Genomic DNA, 19,055 nt, shown 5'->3' with positions numbered 1-19,055 from the left:
AGAAGAAGAAACTGAGACACAAACCTCACAGCTGTTAAGTGCCAGGTGAAGATTCAAATAAAGAAAATATGACTTCAGCTTTCCTCCTCCTAACTATTATAGTACTTTCCATCTAATATGCAATGATAATGTCATGTAGATTTTTTAAAAAACATGTGAAAGTAGTGAAATATCATACTTACTATATTTTTGAAGACATTCTTGATTGTCAGTTAAACAAATTATTTTGAGTGCTTGCCTGAGACTGATCTGTGTGTCTGTTCAATGTTAAATTGTTTTGGATCCTTTTTTGAATCCTAAAACACACACATGTAAGATACCCAGAAAAACAGATAGTGTATAAGATCTGACATATTGTAGGAAAGTGGTTAAAAATTAAAGATCTGCCCTGGCTGGTGGGGCTCAGTAGACTAAGCACTGGCCTGTGAACCAAAGGGTCACCAATTTGATTCCCAGTCGGGGCACATGTCTGGGTTGTGGGCCAGGTCCCCAGTGGGGGATGTGCAGAGGCAACCACACATTGATGTTTCTCTCCCTCTTGTTCTCCCTCCCTTCCCCTCTCTCTAAAATAAATGAATAAATAAATAAAATCTTAAAAAATTACAGATCTATATGTTCAACTTTCTACAAGAACACCCTGTTGAGGGCTACTTATCATGTATGGTAATAGGGACTCTTGATGATCCTTCCAACCACAATACAACAAACTATTTTAATACATGAGTGCCTTGTGAGAAAGTTAGGGAAATTTCCCAAGGCAAATCAAATTAAAGAGAAAAAGAACAGAGCTAAAACTTGCCTGTTGTGCATAGGTACAAAGGAGAAAGCCAGGTTTGTCAAGAGCAAGACCAGGACAAAATTATCCAGTACACTGAATAAGACAAATCTAGGACAAAAAGAAACTAAACTTAGTTTAGAAATAATCCCTGATTATTTATAGAAGCAAATTCAAAGCTCTGTGCAGGAGGCAATTACAATTTATATCCTCAAGATACTCACAAATTAAGTTTAATCAAATAAGAGCTCTTAATCTCAATCAACAAACACACAGAGAAAACAAGGGGTTGTATTGTGGAGTGATCAGGACAAAAAACAAAACAGTAGATGTACACCCCCAAGACTCCAGATGTGGAATTATATGTGGAGTGTTCAAGGAAATCCAGATGTGGTGAAAGAAACAAGAAACTACCAAAGATGGCCAAGCAGGTTTGTGAAAGAACCAAACAGAATGTGAGGAAATGAAAGCGCAATGGTTGAAATTAAATGTTCAGTGATTATTCTCAGCCAAAGAACAAAACAGTGAATTGAAAAATAGATCTAAAGAAATTGTCCGGAATGCAGTTCAGAGAGAGAACACGATTAGCAGTGTGAAAGAAAGACTGGTGAAGAAACAGGGAGGGCGGGATGGGGAGGACTACCCCTCGTACAATGGAAGTCTCAGAAGGAAAAACTCAAAAGAATGAATGAGAGATACTATTTAAACTAGTGATTATATATTTTCCACATCAAGAATCTGGAAGTGCAACTTATACCAAGAAAGATAAATAAAATAAAAATCACACGAGAAAGTATTGTAGTGAAGCTTTAGAACATAACACCAAAGACAAAAACCTTAAAAGCATCCTAAGAGGAAGGATAGGACCCCAATGCTGGTGATATCTCATCAGCAAAAATGGAAACCAAAAGATGACGTCAAGTGTTGAGAAGAAAACTGTTCTTCCAATTTGGGGTACTTATCAACAGCACTTTATACAACAAGTGCGAAGTTAAACTATTTGCAAATAAACAGATGAGGGCATTTTCCACAAATACCCTTCTATTAAAGATCTTCTAAAGCAGAGGTTGGCAAACTCCTGAATGGGCCAGCTAGCAAAAGTTTTATCTTTGCAGGCCCTCCAGTGTCTGTTGCAAGTGCTCAGCTGTGCTGGAGCAAGACAAAAGCAGCCACAGGCAGTGCACTGTGTGCAGATGATCGGGTGTGGCCATATTCTGATAATCCTCTATTTACCAGAACAGGATGACCCACCGAGGACAGTAGTTTGCTGACTCTTGTTCCTAAGGATGTATTAAAGANGAAGGGTGGAAATGGGAGGGAGGGGGGAGGATGGGGGGTGGGACGGGATGGGAGTAATAGACAGAAAACTGTACTTGAAAAATAATTAAATAAAAAAAAAATAAAAATAAAAATAAAAAATAAAAATAAAAAAAAAATAAAGATGCAGCAACTTATTTTTCCAAAAAGAAAGTTTCGGTAGACAAGAAAACATACCTACCATGAAACTAAATGTAAAGAGTAAAGTATAAAATAAAACAATGTGTAGCCTATTTTATAGAAAGGGGAGACAGAGCTTAACTACTGGACGACTTTGTTAAATAATGGAAAGAGATGTTTGGCGTTCAGGTGTTTTATGTTCTATGTATTATCCAAAGAGGAGGAGAGAGGTAAGGATATATGAACTTCAGACCTTACTAGGTTGTTAATTTATGTGCTAAAATTACAAGGATGTAAGAGAATAGATATATCCAGTAAAAATTCTGGATGTTAGGGGAAGAAATGGAATAAGAAAGATATGTAACTCAATAAAAACAGGAAACAATAAAAGGAGCATAGATAAAGCTGGACAAATAGAAGGAATAATGCAAGGTGGTAGAAACGCATTTTATAAATCACATCAAAGTTTTTCAAAGGCCATAACATTGGATAAAAAAATAAAATCTAGCTTTATGCTGGTTGAAGTCTATCTAAAATTCAAGGATGTGGAAAAGTTTCAAGTAATAGAACTGTTAAAAACATTAAAAGAAAAAGGGAAAGTATGTTAAAAATAAAGCAAATAGGCAAGGGAATATTACTTCAAGATTATAAAACATGTATTGTAGTTCGCCAGAAAGATACAATTGTAAATTTTACAAGTACATAATAACGTAGCACCAAAATTCACATGTAAAAATGAATAAGCTCTACATAAAAATTGATAGTCAACATTATATTGGGAAACTTCTACAAAGTTCTCTAACTTATTGGTAACTCAGAAAAATATTAAAGACACGGGAGCTGTAAACAGTCCAATTGCAGTCTTTATTTGATTAAACTATAAAACCCAACTCTACAGTTAAAGAACATGTTCTTCTCAATCACAAGTGGAATTTTTGTCAGATTAATCATGTACTACAGATCCTGAAAGAAATCTTGACAAATTTCCAAGTGTCAGCTTTATATATTGACCACAATAATGACATTAGAAATAAAACTTAAAAGAGGATGAAATTGAAATCTCTACTTTGAAAATTTTGACAATACATTAAGTAACTTAGGTATCAAGAAAAAAAATCATAGAAGAAATTTAGACCTGAATAATACTGAAAATACCACCCCACATCAGAATTTGTGGAATATAGTAATAGTGATATAAGAAATTTATATCCTAAGTGCTTATATTGAAAAATTATAAAGACTGAAAATTAACAAGGTAAGCATCATACTAAAGAAATTGAAAAGGAAATATATAATCCTAGAGAATATAAAAGGAGGGAAGTGAGGGAAAAACCGACTGAAGAGAGAATTTTTTAAAGTCCAATTGTGGTTATTTTGAAAAGACAAGTTAATTGGATAAACTTCTGAAAGGATTATTCAAGACAAAGAATATTGAGAATGTAACAAGGAATATGAGGAGAGATACCGGGATAGTAAAAAGAGAAGAGTATACTATAAAAATTTGTCAGCCAGAATTAAAAGGTTGATGAAATAGTTAAGTTCCTACGGGGAAAAATTACATCTTGAAATTGACTTTAAGAGAATTGGAAAGCTTGAATGAGCTTATGACTAATTTTTAATTTAGTGACTTATTTAAAATCTTCCAGGAAATATTTGGCCCAGAAAGTTTTACAGATATTTTATCATATTTTAATGAAATGATTATTACAAACTAGAGTGTGAAAAAATATATTATGACCAAATGTTCAAAAGATAAAATTTTCTGGTCCTGGTTAAGTGTATCCCAGAAATGAAAGTGTGCTTTTATAAAAGAATCTTTATTAATAAAAGTTATCACATTATGAGTTACAGTAGATTGAGAAAAACATTGATAAAATTCAGTCCTTGTTCAGGTTTTAAAACAAGACAACAGACTCTTTGAGCAAACTAGTTGAACATTGTACCTCAGAGTATGAAACTAGGGACAAAGGGGAACCTCTCAACCTAAAAATGGAAATTTAACTTCTAGCTAGCATGGTACAATATGAAAGAAATAAATGGTATGAAAATAGAATATGAAGAAATTAATTGTTCATTATGGTTATCTATAAATAATACAGAAGAATCTATAGGAAAATTTTTAGAAATTAGGAATTTTATCAATGGAATATTTAAATGTATATTATTTAGAAAATATTGAAAATCATGTTTTTAAAAGTCGCCATTAACAAGAATAATTGAGAAGACACAGAGAATAAATCTAACACACAATATCTAAAACTTGAATGGAAAACAATTGTGCATTTTTGTCCAAAGACTTAAAAAGACCCAAGTTAATAGAGAGCCACATAACATTCGTTAGAGAAAGAGTCAATACTGTAAAGACTGAATTTCAATTCTCTGTAAAGTAATCTACAGAATCAGAGGAATTGTGTTCAAAATCTTAATAGGCCTTTTAAAAACCTTTGTAAGTACATTTTGAAATATAGATGACAGAGCAAAGTCCCAAGAACAGTGGAGATTTCTAAAGTAAGATAAGATAGAAGCTGTGGTAAATAAGATAGTGTGTCAGTGGTGCAAACATGGATATCTTGACCTAATAGACTAAAACATCTGCACATCATGACTGTGTGAAATTTAGAAGAGGTGGCTTTGCAGATCCATGGGGCGAGGATAGGCCAGGAGTGAACTGGTTATGGGTCAGCTGGTCTCCCACAGGAAAAGAGTAAATTGTATCCCCACTTCATACCGTTCAAAAACACTGATTTCAGGTAAAGTATATACTGAAATGTGAACAGAACAGCGTCATTAAAACTAAGAAGGAAATACAGGAAAATAACTTTTCTGTGAATTAGGGAAGGAATTCTTAAATAAGATATAAAAGGTACCAGCAACATGAAAAATACTTGTGACTATGTAAATTTAAAAACTTCTGTTTATTGAAAGACCCTAAATAATGTACAATGACAGTTACAATTCAGGGTATACTGATAAAACATAAGACTAACAAAAGATTAGTATCTGGCATATTTAAAGAACTACAAATCACTAAGGAAACGGTGAACAACATAATGCGAAAGTGAGGAACAGATATGAATGGCATTTCATGGAAGAGGAAATAGAACTTAAAAGCACGGTGGGGTACCACTATGGAGTAGAAGGTTGGCGGGGACAGTTCGATGGTGTGTGTGCTGCGATCCCACACTGGCGGTCAGGGGTATTCATTGGGCAACCACTTTGAAGATACATTGACGTCATCTAGGAAGATTAAAGATGGACTTCTCCTTTTATGTTTTCATTAGCTTTACTCATACTCTAGAGAGCAGTGGTTTTCAAAATTTCGACCATAACCCACATCCTAAAATTTTAGGTTGAGACTCAGTACGTTTATGCATGTATATTTTTTAGAATGGAAAATCATCAGCAAACATTTCTTAATCCTACTGGTTTCACATTCTAAAATGTTCTGTTTTCTTTCACTTAAACCAAGGGTGTCCAACTCATTTTCACCAGGGACCACATCAGCCTCATGGTTGCCTTTGAAGGGCCGAATGTAATTTCAACTCCTTAGCAGTTAAGGAACACTTTCATTTACACGGTCCTAAAATTATTCTGGCCCTTTGAAGGCAACTGCAAGGCTCATGTGGCCCCTGGTGAAAATGACTTTGACACCCCTGACTTTCAACAGTGGCTATCACCAGTTCTAAACAGATTTAAAAACCAACTGATAGGACGGACCATTAAAGAAATTTTAAAGCCCTGGCTGGTGTAGCTCGGTGGATTGAGCGCGGGCCTGCAAACCAGAGGATTGAGGTTCAATTCCCAGTCAGGGCACATGCCTGGGTTGCAGGCCGGTTCCTTGCAGGCCAACTACCAGCAGGGGATGCACGAAAGGCAACCATACATTGATGTTTCTCTCCCTCTCTCCTTCCCCTCTAAAGATAAATAAACAAATAAAATCTTTAAAAAAATAATAATAAAAAGAAATTTTACACATGTACACAGGAAGATGTATACAGAAGTGTTTGTATCTATATTGTTTATCATAGCCCCAAATTGGAAATGACCCAAATCCCCCTAGTAGGAGAGTACATTATAAAACAGTTTAATATTATAAGCAATGAAAATGAGGTGCAGTTTATACATAAAAGTTGGATGAATCTTAGAAAAGAAGTTTTACTCAACATTATTTTGAACACAAGTTCAAAGTAAGGATGAAGCAGTTTTCAAAAAACTCAGCATTAATGTTTATGATAACCATGATTTATGGAGAATTACACTCTCTTAAACTTTAAAATTTTAAACACATGCATACACACACATAGACACATTTAAATTTACTAGCTTTGGGTCATTTTGTTTCTGAGAGAAAATATGTTATATAATGCTACAATGTATATTTAACTAGATGTAGCAAATTCTTTTTTTTTTTTTTTTAAGATTTTATTTATTTATCTTTAGAGGGGAAGGGAAGGAGAGAGGGAGAGAAATATCAATGTATGGTTGTCTCTCGTGTGCCCCCTGCTGGGAACTGCATCCCCTGCTGGAAACTGGCCTGCAACCCAGGCATGTGCCCTGACTGGGAATTGAACCACGATCCTCTGGTTCGCAGGCCCACGCTCAATCCACTGAGCTACACCAGCCAGGGCAGATGTAGCAAATTCTTGTTACATTAATTACATAGAAAACAAATTATAGGTGGAAAATAATTTTGAGCCCACATTTATTTCTTTCCAGAATAAACACACACTCACATTTGTTAACATTTCTGTATATTTTTATAAATATATTATTAACATACCTATGTATTTTTAATATAGATATGGTAGAATCTACTATCACCATCAAAAACATGTGAGCCTTAAGAACTCAGATGAATTATTGATTATACCTTTGAAATAAATAGTCAAAACTGACTGAAGTTTTAAAACCTTCTGTAGTCATTGCTGTAGTCAACAATTTTAAACCTTTCTCATCTCATGGCACACATTAACTAATCGCTAAAATTCTGTGGCACACCAACTAATGTGTTTTTGCCAACCTGACCAAAAAGAAAGAGGTGTAATTTTGATTCTTTCACACCAGATGGCTATTGTTTTGTTGGCTGTTGTTAGTTTTTATTTGACAGTCTGAGGGAAAAGAGGTCAGTGCTCCTGACTAAAGAGTCAGGTATTACAGCTTAGAGAAATTCTTGTGGCACACCAGCTGGACGTAGCTGCTCCAGTCTGGGAAGCCCCCGGTCCTTTCAGACAAGAGCGCGTGGCAGGCTGCCTCCAGGGGGCTGTGCGAGTGCTCGGAGAGTTCCTTCCGGCCTTGCATGGCTGAAAGTAGGTGGTGGCGGTGCGATTTATTTGCCAATTGAATAAATGGAAAACCAGATCAAGAGTCAGATAATTTAAAAAATCAATGTGTTATACCTAATTATCTTTATATATGGCTCACCCTTAACTTTGTTTTCTGGCTTTGAATTTACAATTAAAGTAACCAAAAGGAGATTGTTTTTAAAATAATGTGGTTTTCTAACTATTCAGCCTTTCTATTTTATGGTACTTTTACTTCTCAACATTTAGATTTTTAAAAAAATGTCCCAAATTACTGTTTGAACTGGAATATCAGTTTTAGACTAAATACCTATTTCTATGCTGTCTATTGGTATTTTCCCAGCTAAATTTTCCTAATAGTTATAATGTCAGAATAAGATATGTTTTAAATGAGATAGGCTTTTAAATGAAAATCAATAGTGCATTTTCCATAAAACAGAGTAGGTTTAAGAACTACTTCAGACTTTATTTCTAAATATAAACATTATTTTTATAGGTCCTAGGAAGTAATTTTGGCTTTTTTTGCCCCTCAAAATACTAAAGAGGTGTGGCAGTTATATGTGGTAATAGGTAGTCTATTAAATGTCCTCATTGAAATGCATCCACTCATTAAAGTGGAAAGTTCACATCAGAAAATTTTGTACTTTAATGTTTCATAAATAAGCTACATGATATATATTTTTATGTTTCTCCATTTCCTTGTATTCATTTTCTCAAGCAAGAAATAAAGTTTTGATTTCTGAATATTTATCTTACTCTCTACCACAGTCCACTCTTCCTACACTGTCTTTCTCACACATACGTACAATGGTTGCACATGCACGCACAGATATACACACTCGCCTTTGAAACCAGGCTTATTTTTTTTATGCTGCCTTCTCCTATCTTCCAATCATGTTGATTTTTATCACAGCTTTTGTCTTATAGCTGGCACTAACCATATGCAACCATAATATGAAGCAACTTGGTGGACAAAACATAGATTATACCTACTTTCAAATCTTACCTCTGCCTTTGACTAGTCTCATTACAGTGAACAAATACTTAACCATATTGTGGCAGAATGGAGAATATAGAATCCATTTTGCAGATTGGAGGGACTGCACATTGAAGCCTTTGCCATTGCAGCTGGTTTTTCATAGCTTAGCCATAGTGATGTGTTAATATGTCATGCACTGTGAAGAGTAGGAGAATTTACCTTGTTAGCCTGCCAGCAATCCCATGGATGTTGGCAGAAGACACAAGACTATGGGGTCAGAGACAAAACACGATTCATTACAGCAATAACAGTAGCCAGAGTAAACAATTTTGTTAATTCCTGAGCCCAAATTCCCACAGGGCAATGTTAAGAGGGCCAGGTATAATACCTACATGCTTAGGAATTTGTGTTACAGGATAAAATCCTCAATTTAGAGGACCCAGTCTTCTCTAAGAGATAATACAACTGCCCAGACTTCTCCCCAGTTTACCATACTGGACAGCAAACAAATCCGTTTGCTTAAGAGGGAGATATTACCTCCACTTTCCAACACTCTTCATTATGCAAATATCTTTGAAAAGGGAGTTTGAAACAAATGTGCTCAATTAGTACTTATATCTCAGAGTGCTTGGTCTTAGACTTTATTGCTTGAAAATCTCCAGTTTTCCAGTTTCCTTAGAAGAAGATCCAGCTGTCCTAGAAGACCAAAGCAGATCTCCTGACCTCATCTGATACCCCTACACTAGCTGCCTGCCTCTCATACCTTCCAGCAGCCTTTGCATTCGTTGTCCCAAATGACCACTGAGTTGGCTCTTCACCATTCAAAGTCTAGCTTGTGTCAAGTCAGTGAGTGAGGCCTTACTGACAACCCAGTGTCCAGTAGCTCCCAGGCCTTCTCTCCCATCACTCCTTTTTTTGTAGTGCTGCATTCATCAAATATTTTATCATTTGTTGTGTGTATTGGCCTTCTGCCCCACCCTATCACAGAAAATGTAAGCCTGTTTTAGAGCTATATATGTATCTCACCTTTAAATAGTACTGTTTACTACTTGGTCTCTCAGTAAGTATTCATTGAGTGCATGGATGGATGAATTAGTATTCTCTGGGGTTTTTCCTTTCCCTCCCTTGTGCTTTTCTTTTCATTGTTTTGGTTAATGATATTAAATTTTATTATCTGATTTCTAATGAAAAACTTATACTATTTCTATGGTTAAAAATATTACAGTAAAGGAGGAATTAACACCTCCCCCCAAATAAGATAGGCCACCTCCTTGCTAAAGTTTAATTATTCACTTTCCTATTTAATACTATTAGTGATAAACTAGCAATTAGATACCTGTTTGGTTTCATTGGTACTGAGAAATCCGGTCTCCACAGGAGATTGTAATATGATGCCATGCTGGTTTTGGCACTTAGAAAAATCCATGTTTTGCTAATTCCCACTAATGCCACATGAGAGGTGTTTCTTGATATGTATAAAACTTAGAAAATAAGAAATTAACTGATCACATATCTATTGAGATCTTATATTTTACAAGTTGTTACTCATTTTGATGAATAGTCAGAGGGGCTGTGTTTGAAATGCCAAATATTTCTCTAGTCATTCTTATGACACTTTATGTGAGAAAAAAATTTAAATGATTATAGTATAAAAGAGCCATTTTAAAATTTCAGCTCCTTTTTACTATTTCTTCAACTATTTTACTTGTACTCAATAGTTCACTTAGCAGAGAAAGTATGGGAGACTCTAATACAAATGTATTCTTTTGGAAATATGTGGAGAAACAATTTGACTCGTAAATTAAATAGTTTTTATTTTTAGTTTCTGTCTCCTGTTAGTTGATTACACTAAGATACAGATGCTTTAAACATAACTGTATTTGTAGCTGTATTTGTAGCTACTACATGACATATTTAACAAGGGTTTGTGTGCTAATCTTTTAAAAGATTGTGTCACTAATGTAATAAGTAACCATTATTTAAAATATATTCATTCACAGTTTTACAGATTAAAAATTTTCCATTTTATTTGTGGAATCACTGTGGTTAAAATTGATCATTTTTCAAAATTAATTTTCTATAGCAAGCAATAAAGGAAAATGTCAAAAAACGCGAAGCAGAGGAAAAACAAAAACGTGCCAGAATAGCCCAAGAATTGGCAGAGAAAGAAAGACTTGAACGCCGACAGAAGAAAAAGCGCTTATTAGAAATGAAGACTGGTAAGTACCATCAAATTTGCTATTCATACCATGTATAGTTAAGATTTATACTGGTCACTTTATTAGCAGTGTAATACTTCAGTGAAAAGGGAAGGGAGATATGATTACTTTTTTGTATTATGAAATCGTAGAGCACTTCATTTTTTATGGGCTTCCCCTGCTTTAGTTTACTAACTAATAGTGTTTTCATTCTAACTTGGCTTGTGGGTGATTTGGTTTTCTGATATATCCTGGTTCCAGTATATTTCTTTGGCTACTCTTTCAACAACCAATCTGCGGTAATTTATGTCAGTTAATAAATGAACAACTATTGCAAACTTTGGGGAACTCTACATACCAAATAATCCTGTGTCTTCAACAACATATGAGTACACTAAAGGGAAGAAAAAAGTGGTTAAGAGACTCAGACATATCAACCAATTGCTATAAATGGAACTTAAATATAGGGTGGGGCAGAAGTAGGTTTACAGTTGTTCATATGGCACATGATAAGAGAACTAATAATTAATAGTACAAGAATAAACTGTGTTTTAGCCCTGGCTGGCGTAGCTCAGTGGATTGAGCGCGGGCCTGCGAACAGACGATCGCGGTTCGATTCCCAGTCAGGGCACATGCCTGGGTTGCAGGCCGGTTCCTTGCAGGCTAACTACCAGCAGGGGACGCACAAAAGGCAACCATACATTGATGTTTCTCTCCCTCTCTCCTTCCCCTCTAAAGATATATAAATAAATAAAATCTTAAAAAAAAAAGAATAAACTGTGTTTTGCTTACAACTGTAAATCTGCATTTTTTCCCTCACCCTTTATATTCCAATCCAGATCTAGGAAAAATCAATTTGAAAAATGTGAGTGTTTTTTTGTGGTTGTTATAGATATGACAGAATTGCTGTGAATATGTTTCCAAGTATCTTTTAGAAATTCAATGAAATTTTATAGACAAAAAAATACAATGTCTGGGATTTCAGTCAAAACGGTCCAGTGCGTCTGGGAGGCCAGTGGGTATGCAGATGAAACAGAACCGGCTGTCAGTAAGAACTGCTAAAGTTGGGTGATGGGTGCTTGAAGGGAAGGATGTACTTACTACACTATTTTCTTTACTTTGGTATGTTTTGATATTTTCTTTAATAAAAAGCTCCTAGAAAAAATTAAAAAGAAAAAATAGCAAAATTACAGCTTTACTGATATAGAGATAGAGCTATGTTTTCTTTTTCCCCAAAGCTAAAAGATACCACAAACTTAGAAGCAAAAGAATTAAGTAAATTATAGTTATATTTCACCCCTGAAAATTTTGGCTTTTCTACCTCTAAGTCACCAAGGATGCAGAAGCCTTTAATTAAAATCCATCAACTTCACTTCTACGTTACCGTGGTTTACAATTCAGGGCAGCTGCAAATTCACCCAAGGTTTCCCTAGGGTTACACAGAGATGCCTTCTTGCCTTCTCTCCTTTCAGTTTTACAGACATATTTTACCTTTAATAAAGCCAACTGAGTACTTCAGTGTATCACACATGTTTCTTCAAGGAAAAAAATCATCTAAGCACAATTTCTTTTAAGAGTACACTTGAAATTCAGGAAGTATCCTGAGAAATATCTTAAAGTTTAATAAACAAAAATGGAGATAGGAAAGTTTATCATTGATTTTTTAAAAATATGTTTCTGAAAGACATTCTGAATTAATCTAGTATTGCCTGGTTTACCAAGCCTTCTGGTATTTGAGCATTTGCTCGTTTGGTGTTGGTTAAAGAGTTGCTCCTTGCGGGCAGATTGGCCGTGTTATTTGCTGTGAATTCTGCCCGAGGCTCTATCACAGCCTCTCCCAGGTCTCGGTTTGTCAGTCTAGAGAGTTAAAACCTCCCGTGAACTTCTAAATGAAACTTTAAATTCAGTGTAATCTTAGTAATAATTTTATTTAATTTGTATTTCTCCTGATGGAAAATGCCAATTTCGTGAAAAACTAAGTTTTGTTTTTCCAATTTTTTACGTTATAGAAAATACATAAAAAGTAGTAGTTATGAAGATCCTCACAAATCCTCCTATCCAAAGAATTACTATTAATATTTTGTTAGATTTTTCTTTCAGTTTCTTTTTTATCTTTTCCCTGCCTTTTAATCGCAGAACTTTAATATCCTGGTGAATATACAGTTTAGTGTCTTGCTTTATCTTGCTGAACTTTTGAGTGTTTTTTTGTTACTCCTAATTGTGATTCTTAATATCTGTGTAACTGAATCCACTGGATGTTACAGTAAATCCTACATGCATTACTCTGTAATGAGGTCATAGAACAGTAGTTGTTTCCATCTATTCAATGTGATAAATACATTCATGCATAAATAACTGAAAATGTAATTATTAGGATATGGAATAGAAAAAGATAGATAGCTTTTATTTTTTATTTTTTTAAATATATTTTATTGATTATACCATTACAGTTGTTCTATTCCCCCCCTTCATTCCCCTCCCCCTGCACACTCCCTCCCCCACCATTTTTCCCCCTTAGTTTATAACCACATGTCTCAAGTTCTTTAGATTCTATATTTCCCCCACTATTCTTGCCCTCCCCCTATCTATTTTATACCTACCGTCTATGCTATTTTCTGTACCTTCTCCCCACTTCTCCTCCTCCCACTCCCCTGTTGCTAACCCTCCATGTGTTCTTCATTTCTATGGTTCCACTCCTGATCTAGCTGTCCTCTAGGTTTGCTTTTGTTTTAGGTGTGGTTGTTAATAACTGTGAGTTTGCTGTCCTTTTACTGTTAATATTTTTCATCTTCTTTTTCTTATATAAGACCCTTTAGCATTTCATATAATAAGGGCTTGGTGACGATGAACTCCTTGAACTTGACCTTCTCTGAGAAGCACTTTACCTGTCCTTCCATTCTAAATGAAAGTTTTGCTGGATAAAGCAATCTTGGCTGTAGGTCTTTGGATTTCATGACTTGGAATACTTCTTTCCAGCCCCTTCTTGCCTGTAAGGTCTCTTTTGAGAAATCCGCTGACAGTCTGATGGGAATTCCTTTGTAGGTGACTGTCCCCTTATCTCTTGCTGCTTCTAGGATTCTCTCCTTCATTTTAGTCTTGGCTAATGTAATTCTGATGTGCCTTGGTGTGTTCCTTCTTGGGTCCAACTTCTTTGGGACTCTCTGAGCTTCCTGTATTTCCTGGAAGTCTATTTCCTTTGCCAGACTGGGTAAGTTCTCCTTTATTATTTGTTCAAATAAGTTTTCCGCTCGTGGCTGTTTCTTTCCCCCTTCTGGTACCCCTATAATCCGGATGTTGGAATGTTTAAAGATGTCCTGGAGGTTCCTAAGCCTCTCCTCATTGTTTTGAATTCTCATTTCTTCATTCCTTTCTGGTTGGATGTTTCGTTCTTCCTTCTGGTCCATTCCATTGATTTGAGTCCCAGTTTCCTTTCCATCACTATTGGATTCCTGGACATCTCCCTTCATTTCAATTAGTTTAGCCTTCATATGTTCTTCTAATTTGTGACTATAGTCAACCAGTTCTGTGAGCATCCTGATAAACAGTGTCTTGAATTGTGCTTCTGAGAGGCTGGCAATTTCTCAGTCGCTGAGAGTTATGGGCTCTGGGACTTTGAGTTCTTCTTGCGCCATCTTTTGGGCTGTTCGGGCCTGTTCCGTAGCAGGATCGGAGCCCTAAAGGTGTTCACTAGCGCAGGGCAACTAAGTCTCTGGGTTGTGACGCTGTATGTGGGGGCGGGGTCAAAGAGTGACTTTGGCGTCCCATCTGCCTCGGCCCTCACTGGTGCCGCAGGTGCTGCCATCATCCAGCCCACGCGTTTCATCCCACTGCACGCGAGTGTGCCACCGCCGTCACCCCTCACCCCCTGGGGCCTGCGTGGTCCGTCTCACTGTGCGCAAATGTGCGACTGCGGTCAGTCTGCCCCGCACCCCAACTGGTTCTGGGCTGCCTGCCCGCCTAGGTCCAGGGACCTGTCCTGCCCGACCCTGCTCCGCTGCTGGCTCCGCCCCTCTTACCGTCCCGTTGAAATGTTAGATGTTGTCTGACTTCCGTATAATTCAATTTTCTGGTCTTTGGCTGTGTCTTTGTTCTCCAAACCTTTGTTGTATTCAAACTTGGTTGTGGGAGAAGGCACAGTGTTTCCACCTATGCCTCCATCTTGGCGGAAGTCCTAGGATAGATATCTTTTAAAACTTTTAGTACATGTTGCCAAATTGATTTCAAAAGTATTATTCTAATTCCACCTCACTTCAACATGAGTTTATAAATGTGACTGGGTTGAATATTCTCCCTTTTTAAGATTTTTGTTAATAGGTTTTAAAGTTGTGGGTTTTTTCTTAATTTGCATTTCTTTGATTACTACTGAGTTTGAACATTTTTTCAAGTGTTTATAGTCTATTAGTATTTCTTCTTTTTGGATTGAATTCTCTTAGTCTTTTTCTTACTGCTTTACGGAGGTTAGCTCATTATGTATTAATATTTACCTCTTCATTATGTTTTCTCAATTTGGCTTTTTATTTTTCTTCTTTGACATATAAAAGTGTTTCATTTTTGTTATATGTTTCATTATAATCTTTATTTTTGTGATTTTACCTACTTCAATTTTTTTCTAGATGTAGTTTTTAAAATATTTTGTTTCATTTATTTTAAATGAAATATTTTGTTTCATTCATTTATTTTAAAATATTTTGTTTCATTTATTTTAAATCTTTAATTATTCATATATTTGGCATACAGATTTTAATATACTAGGCTCTGTTTCTGAGTTTTTTCAAAGCTGCTCTAATAATTAACCATCCATTATAGTAAATAATTGGTTTATGTTGGGTTCAGAATTAATTATTAAAATAGATATGAATATTTTTATATTTAAAATAATTTGAAGGAAAGTTTTCTATTATATCATTTGTTAATGATAGAATTCATCTTGTTTAACCTATTGGACTGTTTTACAAAACTTTTTCTATACTATCTTTTTTCAAACATGGTCTGAAAATTATTATAGGTTGGTCTCAAGGAAATGTAACGCCCTCACTTGATAGGAGTTTCCAAAGCCTTTAGTATACACTATGATATTCTCTGGGGGTGGATTCTTCAAGGGAGAGTCTGGATAACGTTGACTTTTAAATTATATTCAATAAATACTTCAAAATAATGTCTTTAAAATACACACTCTATATTATGTGGGACTATTTTAATAGATTTAATCAAAGTCACTTGATACAAGGGGAGACCACATTTGATGCAACAGAAACCTGTGATGCAGTAAGCTGCTTTTGAAACATTTTGTCTCTTCATAAACAGCCGAACATTTTGTAAATGAACTTTAATTTTTTTATAGACTATGGAATTTTAAAGAATCTAGGGGTATATATTCCAAATTCCATAGTACCAAACATGTTATTTTTCTCACTGAAGTGAAAGACCTCTTCTAAAATGTCAATAAGTAATGATTATTCTGAATAGTCTTCAGTTTTCTTTTAAACTTGACATGATTAATATAGAAGAACAAAGCATTTAGTCTCTTAAAATTAATGTAGCTGCTATGGCCAAGTAAATCAAATATCAATATTATTACTTATTTGTTGATAGCTTTTTATATATTTAAAAACAGTACAAATATGCAATTACCTTTTCTTTTTTTATTTTAAAATATATTTTATTGACTATGCCACTACAGTTTTCCCATTCCTCCCCTTTATTCCCCTCCACCCTGTACATGCCCTACCCCCACATTCGCCCCTATAGTTCATGTCCATGTGTCACAAGTTCTTTATCTTCTGTATTTCCCATACTACTCTTGCCTTCCACCTGTCTATTTTCTACCTACCATCTATGCTACTTATTCTCTGTACCTTCCCACTGCTTCTCCTCCTCCAACGCCCCCGTTGCTAACCCTCCATGTGATCTCCATTTCCGTGGCTCCACTCCTGATCTAGCTGTCCTCTTAGTTTGCTTTTGTTTTAGGTGTGGTTTTTAATAACTGTGAGTTTGCTGTCCTTTCACTATTCATATTTTCAATCTTCTTTTTATTATATAAGTCCCTTTAACATTTCATATAATAAGAGCTTGGTGCTGATGAACTCTTTAAACTTGACTTTATCTGAGAAGTGCTTTATCTGCCCTTCCATTCTAAATGAAAGCTTTGCTGGATAAAGCAATCTTGGCTGTAGGTCTTTGGATTTCATGACTTGGAATACTTCTTTCCAGCCCCTTCTTGCCTGTAAGGTCTCTTTTGAGAAATCAGCTGACAGTCTGATGGGAATTCCTTTGTAGGTGACTGTCCCCTTATCTCTTGCTGCTTCTAGGATTCTCTCCTTCATTTTCATCTTGGCTAATGTAATTCTGATGTGCCTTGCTTGGTGTGTTCCTTCTTGTGTCCAACTTCTTTGGCACTCTCTGAGCTTCCTGTATTTCCTGGAAGTCTATTTCCTTTGCCAGATTGGGGAAGTTCTCCTTTATTATTTGTTCAAATAACTTTCCCACTTGTTTCTCTTCCTCTTCCCCTTACCCCTATAATTCAGATGCTGAAACGTCTAAAGATGTCCCGGATATTCCTGAGGCTTTCCTCATTTTCTGAGTTGTTGTTTCTTCATTCTTTTCTGTTTGGTTGTTTCTTTCTTCCTTCTGGTCCACTCCATTTCTTTGAGTCCCAGTTTCCTTTCCATCACTATTGGTTCCCTGTGCATTTTGCTTCATTTCACTTAGTGTAGCCTTCATTTTTTCATCTAATTTGCAACTAAAATCAACCAGTTCTGTGAGCATCCTGATCACCAGTGTTTTGAACAGTGCATCTGATAGGTTGGCTTTCTCTTGGTCGCTTAGAAGTATTGGCTCTAGGGCTTTGAGCTGTTCTTCTTTTTGAGCCATCATGTTTTGGTCTAGTTACACCTGTTATGTATGAGGGGCAGAACCTTAGGTTTTCACCAGGGTAGGGCGACCCAGTTGCTGGGTTGTGGCTGGGGGCGGGGTCAGAGAGGGAACAGTGGCGTTTGCTCTGCTCTCTCCCAGATTTTGGTCCCCTCTCCTGCTTCCCACAAGCAAATTGGGCCCTTCTGGTGCTGATTCCTGTGTAGGTGGGCTTGTGTATGTTCTAGGACCCTGTGGGTCTCCCCAACAAACTCTCCTGTGAGGCTGGGAGTGACTCCCAGCACCTCAACCCTCACAAGTTTTTTCAATCAGTGCTTTTAGGCTTTATTTCCTGTCACTGGGGCCCTGCGTTACACAGTCTGTCTCACTGTCTGTTTCTTGTCTGGTTTATCTACGTGTGAATGTGTGTCCGCAGTCAGCCAGCCTCCTTGCAAGCCTTACCCACAGGGGGTTTTCATCCCACTCCCGCTTGGTCTGCCAACCACTGCTTTTTTTCTGCCGTTGCCCCTCTCTGCCAGCCAACCACTCCGCCCCTCTTACCAGTCTGGCTGAATGGTTCGTTGTTGTTGGACTTCCGTACAGTTTAATTTTCTATCTGTTCTGGTTGTGTTTTTATTTCTAAATTTTTGTTGTCCTTGGTTGAGCAAGGAGATACAGTATTTTCACCTATGCCTCCATCTTGGCCAGAAGTCCTACCTTTTTCATATTAAATATAGAACATGTTTTATGTGAAATCATGATTTCATAATATTTGGAGGCTTTATAAAGTAGAATTTATAAAAAAGTATGTCTAATCAGTACTTATTACTGAAAGTATTCTTAGGCAAAATGTCAGTTTTGACACTGAATTTAATGCATATCTGATATTTGACAAATACTATCTTCAATAAAGGCATTGTGTTTTTATGAAAAATACAAGGGCTATGGTTTTCCAGCATTATTTTATTGGCACAGAAAAGAAATTTAATAGCTTGGCCACTTTTGTTCCTTTTTTTCTCAACAAATAATTTTTTTTCTGTATGCTGAGATTACAGTGATAAAGATAAAAAATGTCCCTGCAGCAATGACCTTTAAAATTTTAGTGAATGAGTCAGACAAACCGTATAGACGAGATAAGGTAATCCCAGAGTGCGAACAGTCACAGGTAGTAAAGTAAGACATCTCATCTCCATGCGATGCAGGTAGGGGGGTGCCGGGGTGGCACGTGGGGGCCACGGGATTTGGTTTTAGAGACTAAGGGGAATATCACTGTATCCCAAACATACTAATGTATAATATGAGTTCTCTAAAACGCCTTACAAATTGATAGGAAAACTAGTTTCTCATTTATCTGCTATGCTATTTGTGTTAATACAGAGTACTTCTTTTAAGGTCTAATAGTGAGGATCAGCTAAAACTTTATGTGGTTTTCCTTTTTAGCTATGATGTTTTAGTACAGAACATAGAACCTTGGACTCTTGAAAAGCATCGGGTTTACTGCCCTGCTCCCCCTCATA

The 19,055-nt window shown here is 36.1% G+C and overlaps 1 protein-coding gene across 2 annotated transcripts in view; it reads left to right on the top strand.

Annotated features, from left to right (window-relative positions):
- The window catches only part of DIAPH3 (diaphanous related formin 3), a 475,029-nt gene that overhangs the window by 317,383 nt on the left and 138,591 nt on the right, over positions 1 to 19,055 (top strand). For both annotated transcript variants that reach the window (XM_037038667.1, XM_037038668.1), the window contains one exon: positions 10,575 to 10,710. In XM_037038667.1, the coding sequence (XP_036894562.1) occupies positions 10,575 to 10,710 (136 nt within the window). The remainder of the gene's footprint in view (positions 1 to 10,574; positions 10,711 to 19,055) is intronic.

Source organism: Sturnira hondurensis, unplaced genomic scaffold (genome assembly GCF_014824575.4).
Source record: "Sturnira hondurensis isolate 20B ecotype Veracruz unplaced genomic scaffold, ASM1482457v3 Scaffold0024805, whole genome shotgun sequence".
Lineage (NCBI taxonomy): Eukaryota > Metazoa > Chordata > Mammalia > Chiroptera > Phyllostomidae > Sturnira > Sturnira hondurensis.
The sequence above is the reverse complement of the archived record's forward strand: the minus strand, read 5'-3'. Positions and strand labels throughout refer to the sequence as shown.